This window comes from Toxotes jaculatrix, chromosome 3 (assembly GCF_017976425.1).
Source record: "Toxotes jaculatrix isolate fToxJac2 chromosome 3, fToxJac2.pri, whole genome shotgun sequence".
NCBI classification, from domain to species: Eukaryota; Metazoa; Chordata; class Actinopteri; family Toxotidae; genus Toxotes; species Toxotes jaculatrix.
In genome coordinates, this window is record NC_054396.1 from 14,486,175 (window position 1) to 14,511,398 (window position 25,224).

General features: G+C 38.9%; 4 protein-coding genes across 7 annotated transcripts; 1 reads left to right on the forward strand and 3 right to left on the reverse strand.

Moving 5' to 3' along the window:
* Positions 1-565: 565 nt before the first annotated feature.
* LOC121179751 (GTP-binding protein Rheb-like) lies at positions 566-5,589 on the reverse strand. Its single transcript, XM_041034770.1, has 8 exons — positions 5,188-5,589; positions 4,187-4,258; positions 4,009-4,076; positions 3,722-3,804; positions 3,218-3,274; positions 3,071-3,118; positions 2,381-2,462; positions 566-2,280 (listed from the first exon to the last, which is right to left on the reverse strand). The coding sequence occupies exons 1-8, from the start codon at positions 5,237-5,239 to the stop codon at positions 2,188-2,190; spliced, it is 555 nt and encodes a 184-aa protein (XP_040890704.1). The 5' UTR covers positions 5,240-5,589; the 3' UTR covers positions 566-2,187.
* A 1,443-nt stretch (positions 5,590-7,032) lies between these two features.
* LOC121179177 (zinc finger protein Eos-like) lies at positions 7,033-18,466 on the forward strand. 4 transcript variants are annotated; one of them, XM_041033853.1, is made up of 9 exons: positions 7,033-7,116; positions 8,233-8,290; positions 8,390-8,494; positions 8,777-9,031; positions 9,469-9,636; positions 9,731-9,880; positions 10,170-10,301; positions 11,188-14,009; positions 18,456-18,466. In XM_041033853.1, exons 2-8 carry the CDS (start codon positions 8,251-8,253, stop codon positions 12,069-12,071), a joined length of 1,734 nt encoding a protein of 577 aa, XP_040889787.1. In that variant the 5' UTR covers positions 7,033-7,116; positions 8,233-8,250; the 3' UTR covers positions 12,072-14,009; positions 18,456-18,466. The 4 variants fall into 4 exon arrangements, with proteins under 4 accessions (XP_040889787.1, XP_040889788.1, XP_040889786.1 ...); XM_041033854.1 differs by lacking the exon at positions 7,033-7,116 and adding an exon at positions 7,336-8,026; XM_041033852.1 differs by lacking the exon at positions 7,033-7,116 and having other exon boundaries at positions 7,336-8,290.
* Positions 16,591-18,462, reverse strand: LOC121179179 (40S ribosomal protein S26). Its single transcript, XM_041033856.1, has 4 exons — positions 18,430-18,462; positions 17,132-17,309; positions 16,883-17,013; positions 16,591-16,683 (listed from the first exon to the last, which is right to left on the reverse strand). Exons 1-4 carry the CDS (start codon positions 18,430-18,432, stop codon positions 16,648-16,650), a joined length of 348 nt encoding a protein of 115 aa, XP_040889790.1. The 5' UTR covers positions 18,433-18,462; the 3' UTR covers positions 16,591-16,647.
* A 1,540-nt stretch (positions 18,467-20,006) lies between the features above and the next one.
* fkbp11 (FKBP prolyl isomerase 11) lies at positions 20,007-24,171 on the reverse strand. The gene is made up of 6 exons (XM_041034278.1): positions 23,778-24,171; positions 23,591-23,653; positions 21,461-21,548; positions 21,276-21,309; positions 21,057-21,127; positions 20,007-20,257 (listed from the first exon to the last, which is right to left on the reverse strand). Exons 1-6 carry the CDS (start codon positions 23,901-23,903, stop codon positions 20,049-20,051), a joined length of 591 nt encoding a protein of 196 aa, XP_040890212.1. The 5' UTR covers positions 23,904-24,171; the 3' UTR covers positions 20,007-20,048.
* Positions 24,172-25,224: the final 1,053 nt, after the last annotated feature.

The following is a 25,224-nucleotide window of genomic DNA, read 5'->3' on the forward strand; positions in this document are numbered from 1 at the left end:
GCTGGTAGCATCACACTCTGGGGCTGTTTAGTTTTGGTGCCAGTAAAACTGGTAGATTGCACAAAGTGGATGGAATAATGTAGAAGAGGACAACCTCAGAAATCTTCAGCTAGACGGTTGAAATTTGAACACAATTGGGTGTTCCAACAGTACAATGACCCCAAACACACATCAAAGCTGGTTGTATGATGGATAAAACATTAAGCTCTTGGAATGGCCTTCCCAAAGTCCTGACCTCAACTTTATTGAAAATATGAGGACTGTCCTTAAAAATCAGGTCCATGCCAGGAAACCAGCAAATTTAATTGAACTCTACCATTTCAGCCAAGAGGAGTGGTCAAATATCCAAACAGAACTCTGCCAGAGGCCTGTTGAAGACCAAATGTTAGCTATGCTATATATAGTTTAGTTTTGACCCTGTGTTGATTTCATAAAACAAAAAATAAATTGAAACAGTTCAAAGAAAGCCCAACATCGCCATGAACTTAGTGTCCATGTTGACTGCACATAAACTTCCAACCACTCCTGTAAATAACGTACCAAAAATCAGCACAATGACACATCAAATGAGTAACAGATTTATTTATATACAAAACTGTTTACAGCAAGATTTCTGAATTAACGTTGACCCACAAGGGAATATTGGTTTTCAGGTGCACAACACCACCTGCATCCATGGTATCAAGTCAACAGAAGGAAAAAAAAAAAAACCTTTAAGAGCACCTTGAGTCATGAAGGGAAGCAGATGAGGGAGTTTGAAGAGCGGTAAAGGCACAAGACACAACATCACCAGCTTCTGTTCAACCACCATCAATCAACTACTTACTCAGCAAAGCACTTGATAAAAAGTTACAATAACCCACTACAGGTACAACATGGGGATCGTGGGGGAAAAATCCACAGTCTGTGTCATGTCTCTGTAAAGCTACAAGAGCTAAGAAAAACAAGTCATTAAGGATCTCAAGTGTCTGACAGTGATCATGCAAGTCCACAATATGAATTAAATGGGCTGCATGCCATTCTGGCTTGGTTTTATCAAGCTTGCATGAAACATCAAATCAAAATCACGAGTTCAAAAATTACTAAACTAACTCTGTGGCCCATCAGCCACATAAATGGTCTTACACAGTGTTAAAATGCAATTTAAAAATTGCAACTCAACAAAGTCCATTATTATAACGCACTTATAAGCATATACTCTACTTATATTGACGGGAGAGCAAACCGGCATCACTCAAGATATAACCAATATTATCAAACCAATTTCTAAGATTCTATTCATATTGTATAAAAAGGCCATAACCGGTAAAGAAAGATCTGTTCCAATCTATACTAAATTTTTCTGAGAGTTGCCCATAAGATAACTTTATTATAGCCAAAAAGGAGAAATTAAACTGAAGAAATGATGGAAGAGGCATATTTGCTTAGCAGAAAAGCTTAAAATGTTTGTTGTTAAATATACAAATAGATTATTCCGTCGTGAAGACACAGTTCAAAAGTTCATTGGTGAACGGTACCTGAAGATGAGTTGATAAAAATTACAGTGAGAAGGACTGTGAAACCACAGTGAAATTTCTTATCAGAAATCTAATATCGGGTGTTCAAGGATATCCTCCATTTGTGAGAAATAGTGACATTTTAACACCACATTTAAATCAATGTGAACTGTGACTCTGCATCACTGTCAAAAAGAAGACCTGCTGAAATAATATACTAGTCTTAAAAGGTCACTCACTGTACATTAACTACTCACAGAGTTATGAGACACAAGCCAATGATGTCTCATATATCGGATTTACAAGTAGTTATTACCACAATTTGTTAATGAAAATATTTGAGGCAGTTAATTGAGACAATCTTGTTTTGTTTTCTGAGCATTTGGTTAAACTCAAAATCAAGATTTTTGCCTAATCATAGATTACATTTCAACATGTTCAACCGAAGGTGCTTCTTTGTCTAAAACAGATTAATCTTGCTCTTAGAAATTTCTCCCTGTGGTTACAAGAAGTGGGATAGTTTATCAACTGTCTGGGCAGTTGCCTCACTATGTAAATCAATCTGGTATCACAACGGAGCAGAAAAGTTCCACTGCAGTATCTTGATGTCGGTGAGGTCACGATTGGCAAGCCGGTGAAGTTGTGCCTCCTGTCTTCAGCAAATGAGCTTACTGATGTCCTGGACACACGTTTACATCACAGCACACTTCTTCTCCTCTGGGGCTGCATTACCATCAGCTTTCTCCATTTCCAAAATGATCCGCTTGAAAACCTCCACAGCAGTCTGCGTTGAAAGAATATTGTCGGCAGAGTGTGAATTTGTGCCAGAAACACTGTGTGGACCGCACCAATGAGTTGGTATTCAAAGAGATATCCATGATTACCTCATTCTCCTTGGCTGAGGACTCCATGAATGCAGCACCCCAGGAATCAGCAAGTTTCTTTCCCTCCTCAGGCTTGATAACCCTGGGAAAAATGAAACAGAAAACTCTCACATCTTTCAACCTAAATTCCATGAAAAGGCAGAAAACAACAATATGCTAGTCCATCTTGTAATCCTCTCAGAGTTTCTAGCCAATTTACTGCTCTCATCCCAAAGCCCAGATGTCCCTGTTGAAGGTGTAAATCTTCAAAAACAGATCACAAATACATATACCTTAAAAAGAAACAGCTGGGCACTTTAGTTATTAGCAAATGTTATTAGCTTGTGTCCATTACAATAAAAGAACATGATGTCACCAAATGCAACTGTATGGCTCAGTGATGCGATTTAATACCTTTGGGACAACAACGGAGGCCTTCGTCACAGAGGCATAAGCCATATGAGGCTTTGGCTACACAGACAATATTTGCTAGTTTTGTTCTTTTCATTGAATGTGCTGATATTAAGAAACACACAAGAATGTTACCAAACTTATCCTTTAACTGCCAAAAGATAAAAAGGGCTATGTTTATTTTATGCTTAATTACAGGTGTTAAAGTATGTTTAAAATTAACATTCTGATAGTGTTAGTTTTATCTGACCATAATAGAACATACATGTAGTTTATATTTGTTAGCATCATCTTGATTACCTTTCCATGTGGAGATCTTTTTTGTTCCCTACGAGAACAGTTGGGACCCTAAAAAGAAAATATCCTGGTTGAAAAAAAAAATCACTTGGAAAAACACAAATTTGGAAGCACTGAATTTTAAAGGGAATTTTAAAGAGAGAAACTTACTGTATCTTCCCAACCATGTCTAGCAGCTTGTCATGTAGAACCTGCACAACTTCAAAACTGAACAGAGACAGACATCAAAGTACTTTTAAATGTTGACTTTCTATTATTCTACCAGCCTAAAAAACCTTGTACGTCAGGATATCTGCAGCTGAAAACAACACCAAAAACCTAAGCCTTAACCTCATAGCTGATTCAACCCCTCTATGATACAGTATCACAAATCAAACATTATAAACCTAGCTATATGGCAATTACAGTGAACTGGATGACACTCCTGGTATACATGATAGCGAGTTAAACCTTAATAAATCTCTGTGTTTCAGGAATAATGTATTATGAACAGTCTAGTCTATATATGTTAAAACACAATGCTAGAATAATTTGTAAGACATATAGAGTTACCTACCTAATGTACAGTGTTCTAAGAATTAAGGGGTATCATAACTAATAACTGTTTACCTAACATTATTCATACCGATGAATACATCACAACCATCCACTCACCTTTTCATGGAAGTCACTGAATAGACAAGGACATAGCCATGGATGTCCATAGAGTGGGATTGTGGAAAAATAGAGTACTCATCCTACAGACAGAGGAGAGGTATGATAATCTCATTGAGTATGACTGTTTGAAAAACATGAACAATTTGTCAATTTGAAAGCTGAGAACATGTCATGATACCAGCAGCACCTAAGGTTAAATATTAGTAATTAACAAAACAACAGTGTTGTTTTAAAGCAAAGAGTTTAGTACTTTGGTCAGTTATGGTGGCAGATGAACAACTTACTTGTCCAGCTGTATCAACCAGCTGAAGATTGAAGTCTTGGCCATTCACGTTGACCATTTTGTTAAAGGCTAGGAAAGGAGATTAGTTTGTTTTACAAAACATTTTTTTACATTAAGACAAATTCTTTGTGATGTGCAATGCTGCAATATATTACAAACTACCGACTCTTGACACTTACTGTTTTCAATGGTGGGGTCATAGGAGTCAACAAACTGTCCTTCCACAAACTGTATTGTAAGAGATGACTTTCCTAAGCAGGGAAAAAAAAAACAATGTTGCTGTTTTATTACTATGTTAAAACCATCTCTTTATGGTAACAATCCTGTATGTTACAATATGTAACTGTAACACACACAAACACTGTATCAGTGTAGTGACTTATTTATGCTTTAAGCCTTTACATGAAACAGAACATTTTAACAGATCATACTACCAATTACAAGTGCTACACCAATTTCCGTTACCCATTCATTTTAGTGACTTGATCAAAACGAGAATCAACAAGATGACACAGACCAAAGGATCAAAAGATACTGACAGGTGTAGTGATAGTCCTCTTCAGATAGACCTACAGTTTCTACTGCCACAGCTATCAAAATTTACCAATCAAAAGAGGTATTTTTTCACCTGCTGTAACACCTGCTATTAAGATAAATTGTGTGCTAAAGAATGATTTAAAATATTTACTTTTTTATTTTTAGGTTTGCAGTGTTATTGTGGTTGATAATGCTCATTAGACCTCATAATCTGTTGGGTCACAGAATTTGCTGCAACATCGGCCACACAAGGACAGTTTACAATATAATCGACTGATAATGGACTTGCTAAGAGGTAAATATGGTCATGGGTTGAGTTCTTAACATTTGAACGTTACATAGAGACATACACCACTTGGCAGTCCACCAAGACTTCACCGACTGAGCTAACTTTATTTTCACTCAACACATTACAACTAGTAACATATAGCTACAGCTATACAACAAGATACGGTTGAATTTCGTGTAGACTGGTAATCAGTTGCGAAGCCGACACATGTAACTCAGGGAAATGTGAACAAATGTGAGCTAGAGTTACTGCTGAGAGTCGGAAACACTCAGGGAAAACAAAGCCAGGACGTTAGCCTGTTAGCCAGCTAGCCGACTAACATTAGCTCTACACGAGCTCGTGTGTTTTACTCACCTACAGACCTGTAACCTATAACAGCAATCTTTCGATATTTTGGTTGAGGCATTGCGGTGAAAACGGTGTTCGGTAGTTTTATATAACGTAGTACGCCGCCTAGTTTTACTATCTAAACAAACTTTTATCGCCACATTCGTCTCGCGTCACGTGACAACAACAAACTTTTCAGAGCTGCCGCTCGAGCTCTCCGCTGGGCCTCGAGCTGGAACCTCAAAGTTTAAGTACAGAAAGTACAACTTGTACTTATCAAAACTGCTCTCTTTCTCTATTCGATATAGTAGTCGATATCGACGGGCAGTTCGAAATAATGAAATTCTCGTTTCAACTGAAATTGGTAACGGCAAAAAGCTTGTTCAGCGCGCTTACGACACGCGAGTAAAACTGACGGAAACTGTCTGTGTAAGCACACCGTCGTAAAACAGCGGGTACGTCAGGACTGACATGCACGGGCACTCTGGCCAGTCTGTACAGTAGAGGTCACTCTTTGTGCGGCCCAGCCTGTTTGACACAGCTGCCATTTAGACGTTTCCAGACTGAGCTTCAGCCCACAGTCACAGTCCTTCACCATCAGCAAGAGTGCGCTTGTATTGTTTCAGCATACAACAGTGTGACACAGGTTTTCACACCTATTAAATGTAAAGAACATAGATATTCGGTCACAACCTCATCTGAACAAATTTTGATCGAGAACCATGGTGGAAAAAGTATTTAGCTATTTAAGTAAAAGTACCAGTACATTAATGTAAATACAATACTGTGCAAAGGTTTTTGGGCACTAAACATAAAGTGACGAGGCTTTCAAAAACAATGTAATGAAGTAAAAGTTAAAGGCATTAAGCACATATTTGGTGACTGCTTTAGCATTTAGTCGTCGAAACACTCAATATATTCACGTACATCCTGCATGTGAAGTGTACTGCTTTAGACCTGACATGTTTTGATGCCTGTCCGTCTGAGTCTGACCCCTAGTTCTGTAGGCTATGTTCATTTCAGTATGGAACTTCAGTTATTTTGTGGGGACTGATTGAAACAGAAGATAATATTGAAAACTGTCAACCAACAAAAGTTTTGCTTATTTATTCATTGATCAGTTATTTCGTGGCTTAACTAATATTTTTTTGCACTTTTGGTAACTTTTATTAAAACAATATAATACAAATGCATTTCAAAAGTTTGGCAAAAAATATTCTCATATTTAAAACAAAAATCTCAGACCTAAGTTTGTTATAGTGTTATTCTTTTGATAGCAAAACTGAGGTATTGTTACTGGTAACAGACTGGTATCACAAAATTTCAAAGGATCGCGATCCCTACTTTTAACTGAACACAGTTAACGATGCTAAAGAAAAACAAGCAGTCACAGAAGCAGTTATTCAAGCACACTGGATGGGACAGGCAAGGATGTCTGCTGAGTTCCTCTTGCTGCTTTTGGCACCTCCTGGATCCCAGGTGTACAGTGTACAAGGGTTGCACGTTTTTTTTTTTAACTTCTGAGAATTTCGTGCACTGTTCAATATTGGGAAATGTGATTAGAAGCCTGCAGAGTTTAGACAGTGAGCATCACATTGATTGATGAGGTGTGGTTCAAAATAAAGTAGCCTACCCCTAAGGCAACTGCAGCTTTAAACTACAACAAACATCCAATACGTCAGCTGTAAGAGATGCAAAAATAATCTCAATTAAAAACACAACTAAGTCCCTATTAGGATGCATGTTACTATACTAAGTATGTTTACATATTTTTTTCCCCCTTTTTTGTGTCTCCTGTAAGCCCGTTTGCTGATACTGGCTCTTAGGCAGCTACGCTTGGGATGTCACCGGAAATTGTTTGGAGTTGGAGGTAAACGTTGCCGGGAGATGCCGCCGTCATAAACAGGCAGATGAAAATACAGAATAACCTCACTGAAACGGCCCTGATAGGGACAGGTAATGCAACCGTTACTGGGAGAACCGGGCAACCTCAAAAAGTACTTTTGCAGTCCCCTGCCTCCGCTGTGTTGTGTTGTAAAGTCAGCTTCAACGCTTCAGGAGACGAGGCTAGCCAGCTAGCTAACCATTAGCTGGTTAGCCATAGCTCTCTGGGAGGCGGTGGGTACCATAGCAACGGTTGAGGAAACATTGGCTGTGGTGGCTAGCTAGCTAAGATAGTTCAGGCTAACGGTGGTTTGTTATGCTAGCGTTAAACAAGGCGATGTTGCGATTTCAGTGTCCAGTTTAGCATTAGGCAGTCATAAGTCAGTGTTATCTACCTTGCGTCATTGTCTATATTACTTAGCTGTAACTTTGCTCCGTGCTTTTTAGTAAGCTGTCAAGGACTGCAGACTATTGTAGCGTTATAGTATTGAGTTGAGCTAACTTGGCTAACGGTAATTTCCATCACATGCAGTAAGCTAACGTTAGCCGCCGAGGCCGACCCTCAAACTTTACCTTAACGCCACCGTTATGTAAACGCTGGACCTGGATTTCAGACTAATTTGTCTCGGATAAGCCTAACGTTAGATTAGGTCATCATTAAATTACTTTCTCAGTGTTGTCATGAGTCAACCTTATAGTTACTGAGTCAATCAGCTGATCTGTAGCCGCTATGGTTAAAGTTGGCGCTAACTTAGCTACTAGTTAACTGTTTTCTGGTGCAATGAGTTAACCCACATTGGTTAATCTTAAGCACATTTGTTATTAATGAGCCAGTGTCACACTTAAATATTAGTGCAGTTCAAAATGCATGGTCTCTCTTAAATTGCACCGACAAGTTAACGGTAGTTAGTTAACATTCAAGCTAACAGTGTTTCTCCTTTTTTTCTTTTGGTAACTGAAAGTTTCTGGTGTAATTTAACTTGTAAGTTACTTCTCAAGCAATTTCAATTTAATTTGGGGGTTTTTCATTTTATAATGTTGTCAAATTGGACCTCTACCTGTAACTACTGTATATTTACCTGCTATTTTAAAGTGTGATTATTTTTAGTTATGTTTGAGTGAATCAGTGCAGGAGAGGGACTATGTGAGAGATAATTCAGTTTGATCTTGGCATAACTGTCATTTCAGTATTCTGCTTGAACTAGTATGGATGTTGATGACTGCAATGGCCGGTCTTACATATCAGGTAGGAATCTGGTCTCTTGTGTCACAAATATGCTTATCTTCAGAGGCTGACGTGTTGTTTAAATGACAGATCTTGCTTGTGTTTTCTTTTTAAATGCAGCTAGTGGAGACTCTTCAATGGAAAGAGAGTTTTCAGGGGCCCTTGGTGGTCCAACAGTGAGCACTCCAAACAGCAAAGAGACCTCTCCTAGCCGCTCCCTCAGTGGTCAGTGAGAAAATAAGTGTGAATCACACAAAATGGACTATGTGATGGTTAATCTAATCCCCAAATCTTAATTATTTAGAATATCTCATATTTATTAGGTCCTAATGGAACTGTTTGTCAGCTTTACTGAGATGTCAGATGTTTTCAAAGATTGTCTTAAGGTGTGCAACATAATTAATGAAACGTAAACCTATGCTCACTCTATATTATATTCTCTTAAGTCTAACATGCTGGTTGATGATCTCATTTAAGCCTTCTTTATTTTTGATCTTGCACCTCTAGCCAACTCTATTAAAGTGGAGTTGTACAGTGATGAAGACCCAGGTCGTAGTACTGAAGATGAAAGAGGGGAGCGGGTAGAGGACGGTGGTCCAGAACAGGGATCTGAGGCTGTCGGAGGCTACAGGGAGCTCGCCAATCCTGAAACCAATCCAACTGGAGCCACCCGGCTGCCAAATGGAAAGCTCAAGTGTGACGTCTGTGGAATGATCTGCATTGGGCCTAATGTTCTCATGGTGCACAAACGCAGCCATACAGGTGACTAATCAGTTTAGATCCAAAAACTCTTTTCTGTGAGAAAACACTTCGTTTTTGTTAAATAAAATAGGTTACATATAAAACATGTCTTTGATTGTGACATGTAATTGACTTTGATTATGTCTTGCAGACGTGTTTTCCTTTTTCTTTTTGATTTGTTGTATGCCATTGACACAAGTATTGACCCTGTGTGGACACAGTTATATTGTAGTGAAAAATGTGGGAGAAAAACATAACATGCTTGGGAAAAAATGTTGATTATACAGAACTGAAACCTTGCTTATGGAAAGGCTTTTGAAACTGGTCATTAAATCAAGATGAACAGCAGAAAAAAATCTGCTTTGATAATTGTAATTTAACATATGGATCTGGATGTAAAACAGAATGCTATGCATGTTGTTAGAGAAGATGGACTGAGGGGTTTAATCTATCCCTAGGTGAGCGACCATTCCAGTGTAATCAGTGTGGCGCCTCCTTCACTCAAAAAGGTAACCTGCTCCGCCACATCAAGCTGCACTCAGGGGAAAAGCCCTTTAAATGTCCCTTCTGCAGCTATGCCTGTCGGAGACGAGATGCACTTACTGGCCACCTTCGCACTCATGCAGGTAGGACAAATTGAAGCTTTGATGAGTGAGCTTTTTAATAAAGCAGTTGACACTTTTAGACAATAATAATGCTATGTTCCTACTTTGTCCCTAGTGTCCTCTCCGACTGTTGGGAAGCCGTATAAGTGCAGTTATTGTGGCCGTAGTTACAAACAGCAGAGCACACTGGAGGAGCACCGCGAGCGTTGCCACAGCTACTTACAAAGTCTGGAGTCACAGCAGCCATCCAGTGCACAGAATCCAGGTATGTGTTTATGACATTCATGAACATTACATATCAGAAGTAAAAAACATTCTCTCTGATAAGAAAGGAATCTAAATCACATTATCGTGCTGCAAATATCACTTTCCGAAGGGATTGTAGTATCATCTACTGTAGAAATGTAGTCTACATCTTTAACAGGGTAATGCACAGAAACCCCCGCTTATAGTCACGTGGTTTAGATTCCAAGGAAAACCAGCATACAAGTGAAACATCTTGATAATAAGAAAACCCCAAAAATAACATTACAATTTGTTTGTACTCTGTGCAGGCGAGGAGATGAGAGAGCTAGAGTTTATACCAGACTCTCTGCTGCAGCCCTCCTCAGACAAGATGGCATTTATCGATCGGCTTGCCAACAGCATCACCAAACGCAAGAGATCCACACCACAAAAATTTGTAGGTGAGCATTTTGTCTCAGTGTGGACAGGTACAGGAAACTTAGGAAACAGCATTCAGTGCTTGAATTGGATACCACATGCATTACGACTGATCATTTTGTCCTAATGATGTGACCACCAGCCTTCAAGATTTTATGCATATTTGTCTTATCCAAGTAGTATAATTTGTCATAGCTTACCATCAATAATTTGGTTTGCACAGATCTGATTCGCTGATAATAACAGGATTAGACTCCAAACATTTAACTGGAAAAAAAAACTAGAATTTGATTGGATTTTTTTTCAACAACAACATATCTATCTCAGTCATTATATTCAGAATTAATCCAAAAAACTTGGCAAGCTGTTCATTTACCTGAACAAGCTTTCCAGATACTATATATTTCTTGAAAATTATGTTGTGACATCTTCCACACACCTACACTGTAGCGACTTCGCAGTCCTAAGAGTCGCTGAGAGACAGAAGGATGGGCCCTATTGTCTGACGCGCTACCTAAAAAATCCACTGAGACTTCAAACCTAAATTTAACAGTTTATTAACAAACAAAAGATAATAAACTCATGATAGCGTGCTCCAAAATATAACCAAAAATAATCTCAGTGATCAAAGAAAATTAGCGGTCAACAAAAAATACGGCGTCCCACCCGCTCTCTCTCTCTCTCAAACAAAAAAAAGACCAACAGGTGATATCAATTAATATACACGCCCATAATCATGTGACCCGCTAACCCCCCAATCAACATGATCACATAAACAATATCCTAATAAACAAAAAACCCAAACAAACAATATCCCTTAACCTTACTACTAATAGAAAAAATACATAATACATTCATGGCTCCTACATACACTGTACAATATTGTAAGATTGTCTCTCTAAATTACAGGACAGAAGCACATACGCCTCAACCTTGGAGATGCACCTTATGAGCTCAGTGCTGGTTTGGATAAAGACGGGGAGATGCACGCAGGGGACCTTGAGGCCCCGCACTTTACTGGTCTGGGAGGAGAATACACAGGCATAGCAGGTAACGGAGGAGGGGTATCAGACACACTGAGGCCTCTACACCTTCCCACCACTCACCCTTCATGTCTGTCAGAACTCAGGCCGATCCACAGCTCCTCCCACACCCCTGTCGCTCTAGGCCCGAGGCTGGATTGTACAGGGACAGGAACTGGGTTGGGAGCTTCAGGTGTTGGGGGAAGGGAGGCAGCAGAGGGTCATGAAGATCTGCCTGTCGGTCGCAGTCACGTGCCCTCACCTAGCAATGGTTGCCAGGACTCTACAGACACAGAGAGCATGCCAGATGAGCCATGCAACAGTACTGCTCTGACTCCAACCCTGCACAGTAACAATGGCCATCATCTCCTCCACTCCAACAATCACAACCCAGTGCCTCCTCCCATTGCACATCACAGGAGTCGGGACAGACACAGCCCCAGCCACGCCAAAGAAAGGGAGGTGGAAAGAGAGGATGGAGGCCACTCGGTCCCCCCACCTCCGGCCCTCGCTCCAACTCCCAGCTCACCTACAGCACCCTCCTCCACTTCCAGGGAGGCTTTTCGAGTTGTAGATGGGGAGGGGCGGGCTGTGCGCTCTTTCCGTTGCGAGCACTGCCGTGTGCTTTTCTTGGACCATGTCATGTTTACCATCCATATGGGCTGCCACGGTTTTCGCCAGCCTTTTGAGTGTAACATCTGTGGCCACCGCAGCCAGGACCGCTATGAATTTTCTTCACACATCGTCCGTGGAGAGCACATCCTCGACTGAGAATAAGGGGTGGACAACCTACTTCACCTAGAGCTGTTTTTTTACACTGAGACAAGGACCTGGTTGGGTTTGGTCTGCACACAAGCTAAAGGGGGCACTGATGATACTTCAAGGAGGTACTGGTACAGTAAGTATGTACCAGCATTAATGGAAACTTCATGTGTATGCTTCTAAAATTATAATGGTGATCCTTATTATTTATAATGCACTTTGAACAACAAATCCACTTAAAATGCACTTTTAATTCAATGTATTCTAAAGTAGATGAAGAGCCAATTCACTTTCTCATCCACAGATGTGCCTTGCTCCAAATTTCAGGAATCACACCTGCTGCACAAGTTATAGTAGACAAATCTGACTTCTGTCCATGACATGAAAACTTTCCCCTCTTGTGCACTTTAACAGAACTAACAGAAAAAATAATGTGAAATTGAGAGGCTTGCCTAAATGGAATCTGTAGAGTTATTTTTGCCTTGTTCTAAAAGCACTTTTTCAGTTAAATGATCCCCTAACAAGCATTACATTTTGCTGAGTTTTTTTTCATACTTGGGGCTGACTGTGTACAATGGATTGCTTTTTAAAATGTGACGTGAAGTGCAGACCAAACTCAAAAACCAGGTCCAAGTTGAATACATTTGTTTGAGGAGTTGTCCGTGAGTTAGAAATGCACTTTTGTTCTTGATGGGGTTTTAGTTAACAGATCTGTGTGTGTGTGTGTGTGTGTGTGTGTGTGTGTGTGTGTGTGTGTGTGTGTGTGTGTGTGTGTGTGTGTGTGTGTGTGTGTGAGAGAGAGAGAGAAAGTGAGCGACCCTGTGTTTGTTTGAAAGTAAATTGAATAAGTAAGTGAAAAATGAAGGCCTTTTTTGTGTGAATGCTGAGTGGGGCTGTGTATGAAATGTTTGTTTTTCTTTTCTATGACTGCTTTTGTTGCACTGATACCTGCCAGAATACTATGATTATATTAAACTATTTTGTAGAATACATTAATGACCTGCACATTTCTCTCATATGTGAGGAAAAACTGACGGATTGTTTTTCTCACTAGGAAAGGAGTACGAGTATCACTGCCACAATTTTAGAGATTACCGCAGAGGTTAGGGTCTTTACAAGTCCTCAGCATTTTCCCTCTCATCAGTCCATCAAACTGCAAACCAACACTAATCTTTTTATGCTATATTTAAACATGACTTTGGTGTATCTCATTGTATTGTGCCTTTCTTCACCCTGATCACACCTTGTTGACCAGACTGAGGGACATGAGCCACCACGTCACGTCCTGAAACCGATCATTGTGGGTGATGTTAGAGATTCTGAGTTATAAAACAGTTTAATCACTCGAGTTTTTTTTTTTTCCCAGACACTGTACAGTCTCTGGCTTATGGCTTTGCACAATATCTATTTATCTTATTCAGATATGGTTGATTTTTTCTTAAAGTGTTGGCAAAGAATCAATTCTGCTAATTTATCAAAGACTAAATGTGCATGGCATTTGGCACACGCTGCTATGACATGAATGAGTGCAGTGTACAGTGGCAGTTTACTACCGTCCTCACAGGTTAAACCCAAAAAAGATGTTTTATTCGCTTTTTCTTTGAACACATTTCAGTCCACAGAGTCACCAGGCACCGGTGTGACAGTAGAGTGAAACAGGTGTTCAGTTTTGTCAGTTGTGATTTATAATAAATTATCCTGTCTTGGTAAAATTGTGCAAAAATGAAATATATGTCAAGAGAAATGTGTCAGTTCAAAGAACACTGTCAGCTCGTGATTCTGGCTGTTTACATGTTAGAACAACACAGAGAGTTGTTTAAGCCACTTTTTGTTTATATTTCACTTCACACACTTAAAGCACAGTAAGTCGCACTGTCCAGCAGGCTTACTTGTTAAGTCTAGATTATGGAAATTAGGCACAAAAATTAATACCAGTTTGTGTTGATAGTTAATTTTATGTATGTACTGATGTCCATGAAGGCTGGAAAAATAGTGACAATAGTCAAAATCATCAGCTGACTTGAGCCCATTAACTTTCATGTGGCACAGAAAATGACTTGTTTAACATAATGTCCCCTATATGTGTATCAGATCAGACATTTTCACTTTATTTCATAGAAGCGTAGATCAGAGGTGTCCAAACTGTTCCACAAAGGGCCGAGTGGCTGCAGGTTTTTGTTCCAACCAATGAAGAGCACACAACAACTGTCTGAAGACTGAGATCAGTTGATTAAATGAGTGAAGTCTGGTGTGCTGCTGCTTGGTTGGAGCAAAAACCTGCAGCCACACGGCCCTCTGTGGAATAGTTTGGACACCCCTGGCGTAGATCTTTTCAGCTTCAGTAAAATGTTGCTTTTCAGAAGTTGGCAGGCAAACCAGAAACCACTGAACCATTCAAGGCTCTAAATGGACATTTAAGTTCATTTTGGTGGTTCTGTTGTGTACTGAATTTAATTGTGTTTGGATTCTCACATTTTTAAGTAGAGGTCAAAATGTGCAGAAACTCCAAAATATCATGATTATGAAGTGGAATTAAAAAAAAAAAGTACTGGTTTTTTACTTTGAGATCACAGTGAGTGTGGTTCTGTATAATACCAAATAATGGTTCCCTCATGGCTGAGCCAAAGAACCACAACTTCCTACTGGTAAGCACTTTTCCCTATTAGAGTGGCAAAATAAAAAGTTCTAGTGAATGAATATATTTGTACATAGAGTATGAATTACTAAGAAGCTACAAGGTGAACTACGTTTTTTTTCTTTTCACTGCTGTCAAAAAAAAAAAAACCTTGTAGATATTAAAAGTGGTCTTCTCCCCTTAGTTTTGCAAAGGCATTTAGAAAAGATAATTTGGGGTTTCCCTTTGAAGATATGTTGAATATTGAAAATATGATGTAAGTGTTTACCTCAGTTCACTTTTGTTTCAAGTATTGTTACAAGTACTTAAGTGGAGCGACATTTGTTTGAGCCGTGGTTAGAAAGTTGACTTTGGTGTACTTTTGCTGTATGAGATACAAGAGAGAAAGTTGGCACAATGCAATGTGGTGATGTTGTCACCAGTATGTTAACATACAAACCTTAACAGGTGGTTAAAAATATTTCTTCCAAAGTTGTAGTTTAATTTAAAGATCAGATTATCTTGCCTTAATATGAGAATACAGACTGTTAGGTCATGTTAGGACAGAAGTCGGTTTGTAAATTGAACATCACAATTTTGAAATGTGGTTTTTCTGCAGCCTGACCCAGAAAACATTTAGTGTGACTTTAATGTAAATGACACCAAAGTTGTCATTGCAAATCACTGAAACTGTCATGTGAGTTTGCATGGGCAAAAAAAAAGGAAAAAAAAAAAAAAAGGCTTTGACCGATCAGTTACATCTCACCCCCTGCTTTACTGTGTATATTCTGATTTAGGCAACAATTTTTTACAGAAAAAAAGGCCCAGGTGTGATTATTCTCCAGTTGGTGTGATTTGTGTGTAGTAGACTTTGCTATTGTGCCTTTGGCCTGAGGTCTTTCCTGCATTTTTTTTTTCTCTCAACAGTTTAAATAGTCACATTTTAAGTGTAAAGCGTATTTTGTTAATCCCATGGTACAAGTACTGCACACTACAAAAGGCTCCATGTTGTTTTGGCCATCTTTGAAATGTTTTATTTACAAACAGCTGTAGAGTATACCTAGAACCACCAGTGATTAGTGACCCTGGCCAGAATCAATTTTTCATTTTTACAATCAGAGGACCATAGATACATGAGAACAACTTTGGTATTGCTGGCAGCTAAGAGCCAAAGAAATAACTTTAAAATGTGTAACACTTCCTGTACACCTGAACCTTCAGCCATTATGTTGAACTTGAGTGACAAATCCTGTAGAAAAATACTATATTGGGGGGGAAAAAAGGACCTTGCAGTGGAGCCCCAGTCCATGACTCAACTCATCCCTTTGTAGAACTGTGTTTTTGAAGTTGTAAATTCTGCATCAAAGCAGGTGCAAATTCACTATCTGAAATCCCTCTTTACCTTCACGAGGTGCAGGTTTGGACAGATTTTTTGTTTTTTGTTTGTGTGCTACACTGGGCAGTAACGTGCTTCTAAACCCAATGCATGTGGTACCAATGCTGTTTGCTCCTCAACCTACACCCCAGTCACCTTTCTGTTGTATTCTAAAGGACAACCAAATAAAACTGTGTACTCCAATTCAAGACTATACTTCAGAAAAGAAACTAACTCTAGTTTTGTGGTATTTTGTGTTCAGATGTTTTCCTTGTTGCACTATTTGTTCCCTTCAGTTTTACTCTTTAATCCCCCCACCACCATCCCTTCTGTAAATGGTCTGATATCGCTTTAAATAACTGCAGAGCCTTTTCAAATGTATCATATGTAATTATGCATTTGCGTAATTTGATCTTAAACTACTGTAAGTTTTGTACTGTAAGAAAGTCTGTTCCAAATAAAATACTTGACAGGCCTGTCTTTCCTACAACTACACAACACATGGTCAGTTCGGAATAATGAGCTTCACACTTCAAAGGTTTTTGTAAAGATTTCTGACTTTATTCTTCAGGAGTACAGCATCTTCAAAATCTGCTTTACAGAGGTTTTGGAGCAGCTCTTGGTGCACCAGCCTGTTAAACAAGGGGGAAAAAAACAGTTTTAGATTCATGTAACCGTTGACTTGTCAAACACAGGTGTAATTAATTAGTTGAATTAATTACATTGACATTTTCACTTGTTTTTCTCCTGCTGCAACTAGTCAAATTATACTCTGAAATAAGACTTTGTAGAGCTTCACTGAACCTGTGTGGATGGTATACTGGTACTCACTGTGGGCCTGAATCTGGGTGGTGGGGTGCGGTCTTTCCTGGCCTCGCAGGAACGGTTCCTCACCACTTTGCTGTGGATGGCACAGCTGACACAGTAGTGCAGCTTCACATAGAGCTTGGGCAGTACATAAGCTGCAGAGTGAACACAGAGGACAAAGGTACAGATGAGGGCATGCTCACATGATTTAAAAAATACTAAAACAGCAGGGGATGATGTGTGTGAACTGGAAAAATAAATTAATGCACTCACAGTCGAAGACACTGGCCTCTGTGATGTCTCTCACGGCCGCTGCCTCCACTATGTTCCTGATCACAAACTTCTTGATGGCCTTGTCCTTGGGGACGCAACGGGCACAGTTGGTGCAGCGGATGGGCTGCACGTGCCCACGGCCCTTCTTGGCGCGACCGTTGTTCCTCCTCTTCTTAGTCTGTAAAGCAGAGGCCAGTTAGTACAAGCTATGTTACAACTTAACAGTTAGGGCTGGTATCATACTTTAGCATTTCAGTACCAAGTGATATATCATGGAACATCAAAAACCAAAAGCTGGCATCTGCACATCATTAATTTAAACCAAACTAGAATTAGTCAGTTTATGTATGGCTTAGTATCTTGCAGAAAATTTGTTCATCGCAGTTTCCAGTCCAAAAATGACCCAAAGATATTCAGTTTAATATATTAAAACAGAAAAGCAGGGCATCTTCATATAAGAGGTTGCAAACATTTTTGAAACATTACTAACTGATCATCAAAATAATTGCTAATTATTTTTCTGTCAATCGAGTTATAACTGCAGCTGGTACAAGAAGTGTTAAACAAAACCCAGCAATAGTGATCGATACTGCCTACTGATCAAATCACTTCAGTGTTGCAGGGCGATTCAATTAAACCCCGTTTGCTTTAATACAGATTTGGGATGGAAAAAATACATTTTAAGGAAGTAACTAAAATAAAAAAACGTAATTAATTAAGGATAAGCGTACAGAAACACCACTTCTACAGTTCAATTCACAATAACGGTATAAAATCATAGTGCTGTCGTTTACAAGATGTTATCTGAGCATTTTGTTGGGTGAATACTGTCCATTAGCTTGTCTCTCTCGTATTTGATGGCTTGACTCCACACAGTGGATCATCAAATGCATGGCTTGTCTGCGGTATCTCGAACCGACTGCTGAGCATATTGTTAAACGTGTATTTTTGCGTATTTTGTGTTATTTCACCTGACTTGTTAGGAAACAAAGTGAAAGAATATGACTTGTATTTTACCCCATACGCCCCTCACTGCGTTAGACCGCACTTTAACAGCGGCGTTATCCTTTGCTAGCTCACAGGAACACATGCACAAAACGGCTAGCCTGCTAATAGGTTAGCATTAGGCCCAGATTCATTTTTTTTATCACTTTGACCGATATCTACCATCGATTCCCCACATAGTGGTTTAGCTATGTGATTATAATATCTAAGAAGATACAATTATGTGTGACTGTTCGAATAAAACACCAGTTTATTCTGTTTTTGCCAGACGGCCGCCACTGAAACACACTCACCATGTTGCACGGGAAGCTGGAAAGAGGACCGGAAGAGGTTGTACCGTGAGAAGTAGTGCAATCGCCACGCCCTCTATATATTTTTTATGAAAAAAAAAAAAAGCTAATAAATGTCTAGTTTTATTTTCATTATCACCAAAATTGTGTGTTCGGTTTGCAGTTCAAGTAATAAAAATACTTAATTTTTATTCAGGAAAATAACATTTACTAACTTTTCTACGCGGAGGGATATCAGTGCGCATAGGTTTTTATCCAAGCGTCGCCGGAGTGTGCGGTGTTCTCTCTCACTGCAATAGTCCGGATCAGAGGAGTGGTGCCTTTGAGCAACGCCGTGTAGTAAAACAAGTACACCTTTACGCTTCAATTCCTCTAGTAACATCGACAGGATTAAGTGTGCTAAAATATTTTAAAATGCTACCTAGCAAAACGTTTATAAATACAATATAGATTTTTGGCTGACGTGATTGCGAAATTAACATGGCATGGCATGACGTTGGTTTTGGTTTTGTTGGTCATACGATGTTCAACTTAACGTGAAAATGTTTTCCTTTTTTAAGCCATGGTTTGAATTGTAATGCCAGTACTTGGGTCATAAAAAAGCAATACCACAATCAATAAATACTCTGTTAGAATTAATTTAAATTTTTACTAAAGTAAAAGAGTAACAGCATCAGCATTAAAATGTACTCATTACACAAAATATCCCATTTCAGAATAATACTTCGATTGAAATTATTGATGCATTAATGTAAACATAACTTTAATGGTGTAGCTGGTAAAGGTGGAGCTCATTTTAATTACTTAACATACTGATGGGTAGCTTTGGAATTTTCTCCCAGGGATCAATCGAATCTTATCTTAACATAGAAATAGTCATAATTTATTTGTTGACTGTATGTTGTATTTCTAATCTAATATTCTAAATAACAAGTAATTAAATTGAATACATATAGTGAGGTAAAAAAAATCAGTTTACATATCCTATATATAAACTGATAAAAGGAGAAGCAAGTGTAATTAGAGGAATCTGTCAACACTTCACTGATGGTCTTCTTCAAAAAAATAAGGCAGTTTTAGTTAAATCCCTCAGATGATGCTACTCTTAATAACATGCCATCTTCTTGGTAGTCATTTTCTACATAAGGCTATTCAGTTGCACTCTCTCTACTACTATTCAGTCGATTCTCACACGTGAGACCTAAAGAAAAACACTGTTCAGAAGGTTCATGTGAGCTGCTGCGTCATGTCGGTGAAGCATTCTGTTCTACCATTCATGTCCTTGCACTTTAACATAATGTCCTGTTGCTGTATAGAAACATCTTTTTACTACTGATCACACCATCTCTGCTAAAATGATTTATTGTTACAAGATTTTTTTTTGTGATAGAGCCACCATCTAAAATAGCAAAGACATTTAAAATTCTGCAGTCCTGTAATATGCAGCTGAGCTGTTACTTAAAATGTACTTGTCAATAGTTAAGCTCAATCTGTCTGCTTTTAGTGAGTAGTTGTGAGTGTGAGTAGTTTAATACCTATTAAAACATATTAATACTAAATAAACACAAATAACAAAAAAATACAATTAAAAAATTTTATTTAAATAGTTCTGTGCCTTGTCCTTATTTCTTCTTGATCTTCTTGTCCTTTGCCTTCTTTTTGCTCGGTTTCTGGTCGTTGGCCTTTTTGTAGAGGTAAAGTCCCACCAAGCCAAGCAGAGTGGGCACCAGGGCCAAACACACGAGGGGGAACACGTCATTGACCATTTTCTGCCACGGCGTCTGCTGCGTTAGAGAAATCACCTCCACCTCGAACTCAAGGGCAGCATCACCTTGGGCAGATCAGGGTTAAATTCATTGTTTTGTAAAAATGCACAGCTACATACATGTACAACATGAAGTGAAAAGCTTGGTAGCCTTTTTTGCAACAGCAAAGTGTGATATACACAATGTCTTAGGGGTTAAGCATCTAAGATTTGATGCTTTTGTGGGGGCGACTGCTGCCCAGTCCACAATGCACCAAAGTCCTACGGCACCTCCCACGGGTGGATGATACCGCTGTCTAACATTTAATTCCAAACTCTCACATATTGAGTTGATATGTGGCGACTGTGAAGACCATAATGATTCATATGATTCACACAGTTTTAATACTCATGAAACAATTCAGTTACCCCTTGTGCCTGTAAGGAAGCAACTGTATTTGTTGTTTCACTAGCCATTAACACCTATCTCTATTGTGTGCATGTTAATAAATGAGGATATGAAACATAAAATAAAATATATAATGCTATATAAACACTGAAAAAAGAAAAAATGGTCAACGTATATTTACAGGATGACTCTAGTGATAGTTTTTATTTTTGTTGTTACAAATTAAAAACATAGACTCTATGTGATTCTGTTAATGTGCAAACATATACTGCAGCATTGGAACTGAGTTTATTGCATTCAACACAGATTTGATTTTTCGATCTGCATACATGTGCCATAATATTACACATATGTATTTGAAAATACTCTCATTAACAATGTTATGTAGATTTTATTATCACCCAGACCTGTGCTGTAGTATATGTGTGGTCTTGCGTCTTGTGTCTCTCACTGTGTATTGATTTGTGTGTTCAGTACCTGGAATAGTAGGAGGGTAGCCTTTTTTCCCATACGCAAGGTGAGAGGGAATAGTGGCTTTGATTTTCTGCCTGAATAAGAGAATAAGAAATACAAAACACAGTTACTCAGGCAGCATTTCTCAGATTCTATCAAAAAACCATTAACTGTGGTATTTTTTCAGCTGAATCTATTGCTAAGCTTTTTCTTCCCCAGTGAACCTTTACTTTTTTCACTTACCCTTCACACACGCCAACCAAGCTTTGTTCCAGGCCTGATAAGAAAATCAGACAGAGAAAGTCAATCAGCAAAGCAAGCACGCTGCCGGCTACACAACAGGCTGCAGTTATCTCTCAAATGTAATGAAATCAGTTGCTGATTGAGTAACACAACGTGGACAAAACTATTAATACTTGTTAATTTACCAGCAATAACTGTCCTCTTCCCCAGCTCGACAACAAGAGGGTCCCGTGACAGTGATGAGTCGATCACCTTTCCATCCATCAGTTTACCCTGGACAGTGAAAGTTTGTTTAAATTTGAGCTCTTTGTGTATTTGGTGCATACTTTAAAGAACTGATTTTTTTTTTTTTTATTAATTAATTAATTTTTTAATTGTGGTTTTCACATGCTTTTACTTTCAGTCAAGGACCCACAGCCTTGGATATACATCATGTGAAACACTTTTGAACAATGTTGTTTCCAAAAAAATTTAAACACCTGATATTTACCTATCCTACCTATTTACCCATATATACCTTATATTTTTTCACTTTTAAAAGCATTTTAAATAATTATTTTAAAAAAACAGCCACTTGTGTGTGTAAACTTGGGTATATTCAAATTAGGAAGTAAAAGTAAGGGGAAGGTACAAATAAATTGAAACATTTTTGGCTTTTATACTAGAAATAATATATGTATGTAGATTGGCCTAGATCTCAATGAATTAAACACCTGGAGTAGACAATACACATACATGTCTGTTTTTTATCACAGCCCTGCAGTAATTCACCAAATTTGTTTAAAATGTGATTAAAATCACAAATATTCATTTAGCAGTCAAGGTTTGTCATTGTGTGTCATTATTTCAGATCATCTGTAATAAAAAGCAATCACAGACTTTTGCTTGTTTGCTTATTTTCTACTCAAGTTGTCAAATTCTGTTATATTCAGTTGGAGATTTAATTGGTTTTCTTGTTATTTTATTATATTGGTAAAATAGTGAAATTGTGGCTGTGTTATGTACTGAATGTAGTATGTCTGTAAGCATTGGTTGATTGTATTGCATATTTTTTAACATGAACCCCAGGAAGAGTGTTTTTTTGCCATAGTAAAAAGGAACCTCATGTAAAACCTGTATATGCAACACATCTTACAATTTATGCTCTTTTGTTTGCACTGCATTCTGTGCTTCAGCCTCAATCTGTGCCTCTCGTGTATTACATTCAAGTCACAGGCCTAAGCATCTGATTTTCTGAATAATACTGCAAATATCTTTACGTTTTTTTTCTTTCTTAGTACCATTATAAAGGTATTTCAGATATCGTCAAGGTCTCGTCTCCATCCATCTGGATGAAAAAATATTCAGATAAAAAATTATTTTTTAATCCATTTGTCAGGTTGGGACTGTATTGTAACAAAAATATCAACACATTATTTTATATGAATGATTAATAATGTGTTGGATGGTTAAAACCTTTTTTTAAAATCATGCAGTAAACCGAATACGCTTTCAACCAGATGGTATGAGGAGTCTGTAAGGATTCAGGAAGTACTTTGAGCACAGAAGTTTGACATTAGTTATGTTAAACGTATGTTTTTCAAAGACTGGACAGATGATTGTCTCCATGGCTCCGGTATATGAGAGGCACATATTGGAACTAACTGTGCATTTTAATAGCATGAGGGGCAAATGAGCAAACGACCTGTCATGTACACATTTTGTTGCAGAGCCTTACAGCTGAAATTCATATCATAAAAATGATTGTTTGTTGTTGTTGTTGTTGTTGTTGTTGTTGTTGTTTTTAATTCCTGAAGATCAACATGTGGTGAGGACTTGAAAACTACGAGCCTCCAGTATAATGCATGGATGAACTAGTAGTATAATGCATGGATGAACTAGTAGTAGTGCTGCCCACCGACACACGGAGCTGTTAACTGCTGACGTGTTGCACCGCCCCATCGCTCCGGAGTAAGAAGCAGAGGCGATGCACTCACACATCAGACACAACCAAATCAACCACACACACACACACACACACACACACACACACACACACACACACACACACAAACTAAAACCACTAAATGTCCCGTGTTCAATCAGAGAACTCACTCAGCTGATGACCGCAGATATGTTTTTTGTTATTCAAATTCAACCCCAGTGTGTCTGTGAACAGACACAGCGGTGTCCACATGGTTCGTGCAGACGGTGCCACATCAGCTGGGCCCTTCAAATCTACACATCTTTGCCAAATGCACAAACACACACACACACACACACACACACACACTCGTGTAGTTGACCGCGAATAAGTTACTGTTTAAATGTCTTACCGTGTAGTGGATCTGCAGCGTGTCTCCCATGCTGGAAAGTAGGGAGCAACTTTCTGGTTTCACCTTGGGTCAGAGGAGTTGACTGTTAACACGGTTGCATTTATTTGGAAGCGGGTGTTATTGCATTAGAGCTGTTGTTTCGCTGCAGCAGGGCTGTGTTACACTGGAACACATGTGTCCCACTCACCAAGGTCTCCACCTGCAGCTCCTCGACTGCATTTTCTTCTCCCTGTGCGAGTCCACAGGTGAAAGCTGCGAGCAGGAGCAGGACAACGCTGGTCTTCATTGTGAACTTCTGGAAAAGAGCTGCCATCCAACAACTTCCGTGTAGCCCTTCTTCTACACACACAGCGGCGGGGATAGAGAAAGAGAGAGAGAGCGAGAGAAGCCGAGCTGCACAGTCTGCCCGTCGACCCTCCTGTCCAAAATGGCTCAGCACCAAGTAATGCTGATGTGTTATAATACTGAAGCGATAAGGGCTAGCAGCCCGTGGACGTTGTCCCAACACCTGGGTCTCCCTGAAGAGCCCGCCTCATACATTCCGCCAGCATCCCATCAGGCGGCCGTGGGTGGAAAGCGGAAGCGGTGTTTCTGCAGAGGCGCTGGGGGGCGGTGCTGTGCAGCACAGCAGCTTGTGGCCGGCTCCTCTGCTGCTGCTCCTGCTGCTCAGCGCCGGAGCCTGTCAGGAGCAGACATGCCCGGTTAAAGCCTGCTGTAGAGACGCCACGTCGCTGCCAGTCGCCCCCTCCGCCGCCAACCCCCCAATGGTCCTGACTTCAGAAATGTGAAGGTGATAAGAGGGCAACACGTGCATGATGTAAATGAAAACGTGTTTCTCAAAGAAATAGTTTCTCCACAGCAATACATATCCATGGCTAAATAGGCAACAATAACTTAAAGTTGTGTGTGTGTGTGTGTGTGTGTGTGTGTGTGTGTGTGTGTGTGTGTGTGTGTGTGTGTGCAACCCTAGCAAACAACCCACCTTCATTCATCAGATTTTGATTCAAAAGTTTCTGAACTCTGATTGATGCACAAAACAAGTGACATCTTTTTCCAAATTAGCCCACCCACTTTAAACCCGTAAAGAAAGCAAGGACAAAACAATAAATAAATACATATGAATAAATAAATCACTAAAACTATTATAACTTTTGTAGTAAATGTTTTCATGTTGTTGGAAATGGATCAAATATGCTCTCAGGGCCTTTAAAATAATATACCTAAATGTGATCCTACTCTTTGTAAACATAGTTCATTAATATTCATTCATCTTACATGTCCACTTGCATGCATATTTACTTTTATAGATTCATTTTCATTCATTCATTTTTAATTTGTTTGGTAATAATGTGCATACAACTAAATCACAATATAAATGAAAAATAACAGGGGCCTTAAAGTGAAACCTGCATTATTAATCAAACAACCAATAAAAGTCCAATCGAAACCTAAAATTAAAATCTATTTATATGTCACCATAAATATATAAAACAGAATAAATATAACATGGTTACAATGATTGTATAATCAACCAATAATCCGGTATATAATTCTTATGGATTTTTTAATTCGGTAAGAACAGGAGATGCTTCACAGCTTTTCTTCACCCTTCACTTACTTTCATCACTTAGTTT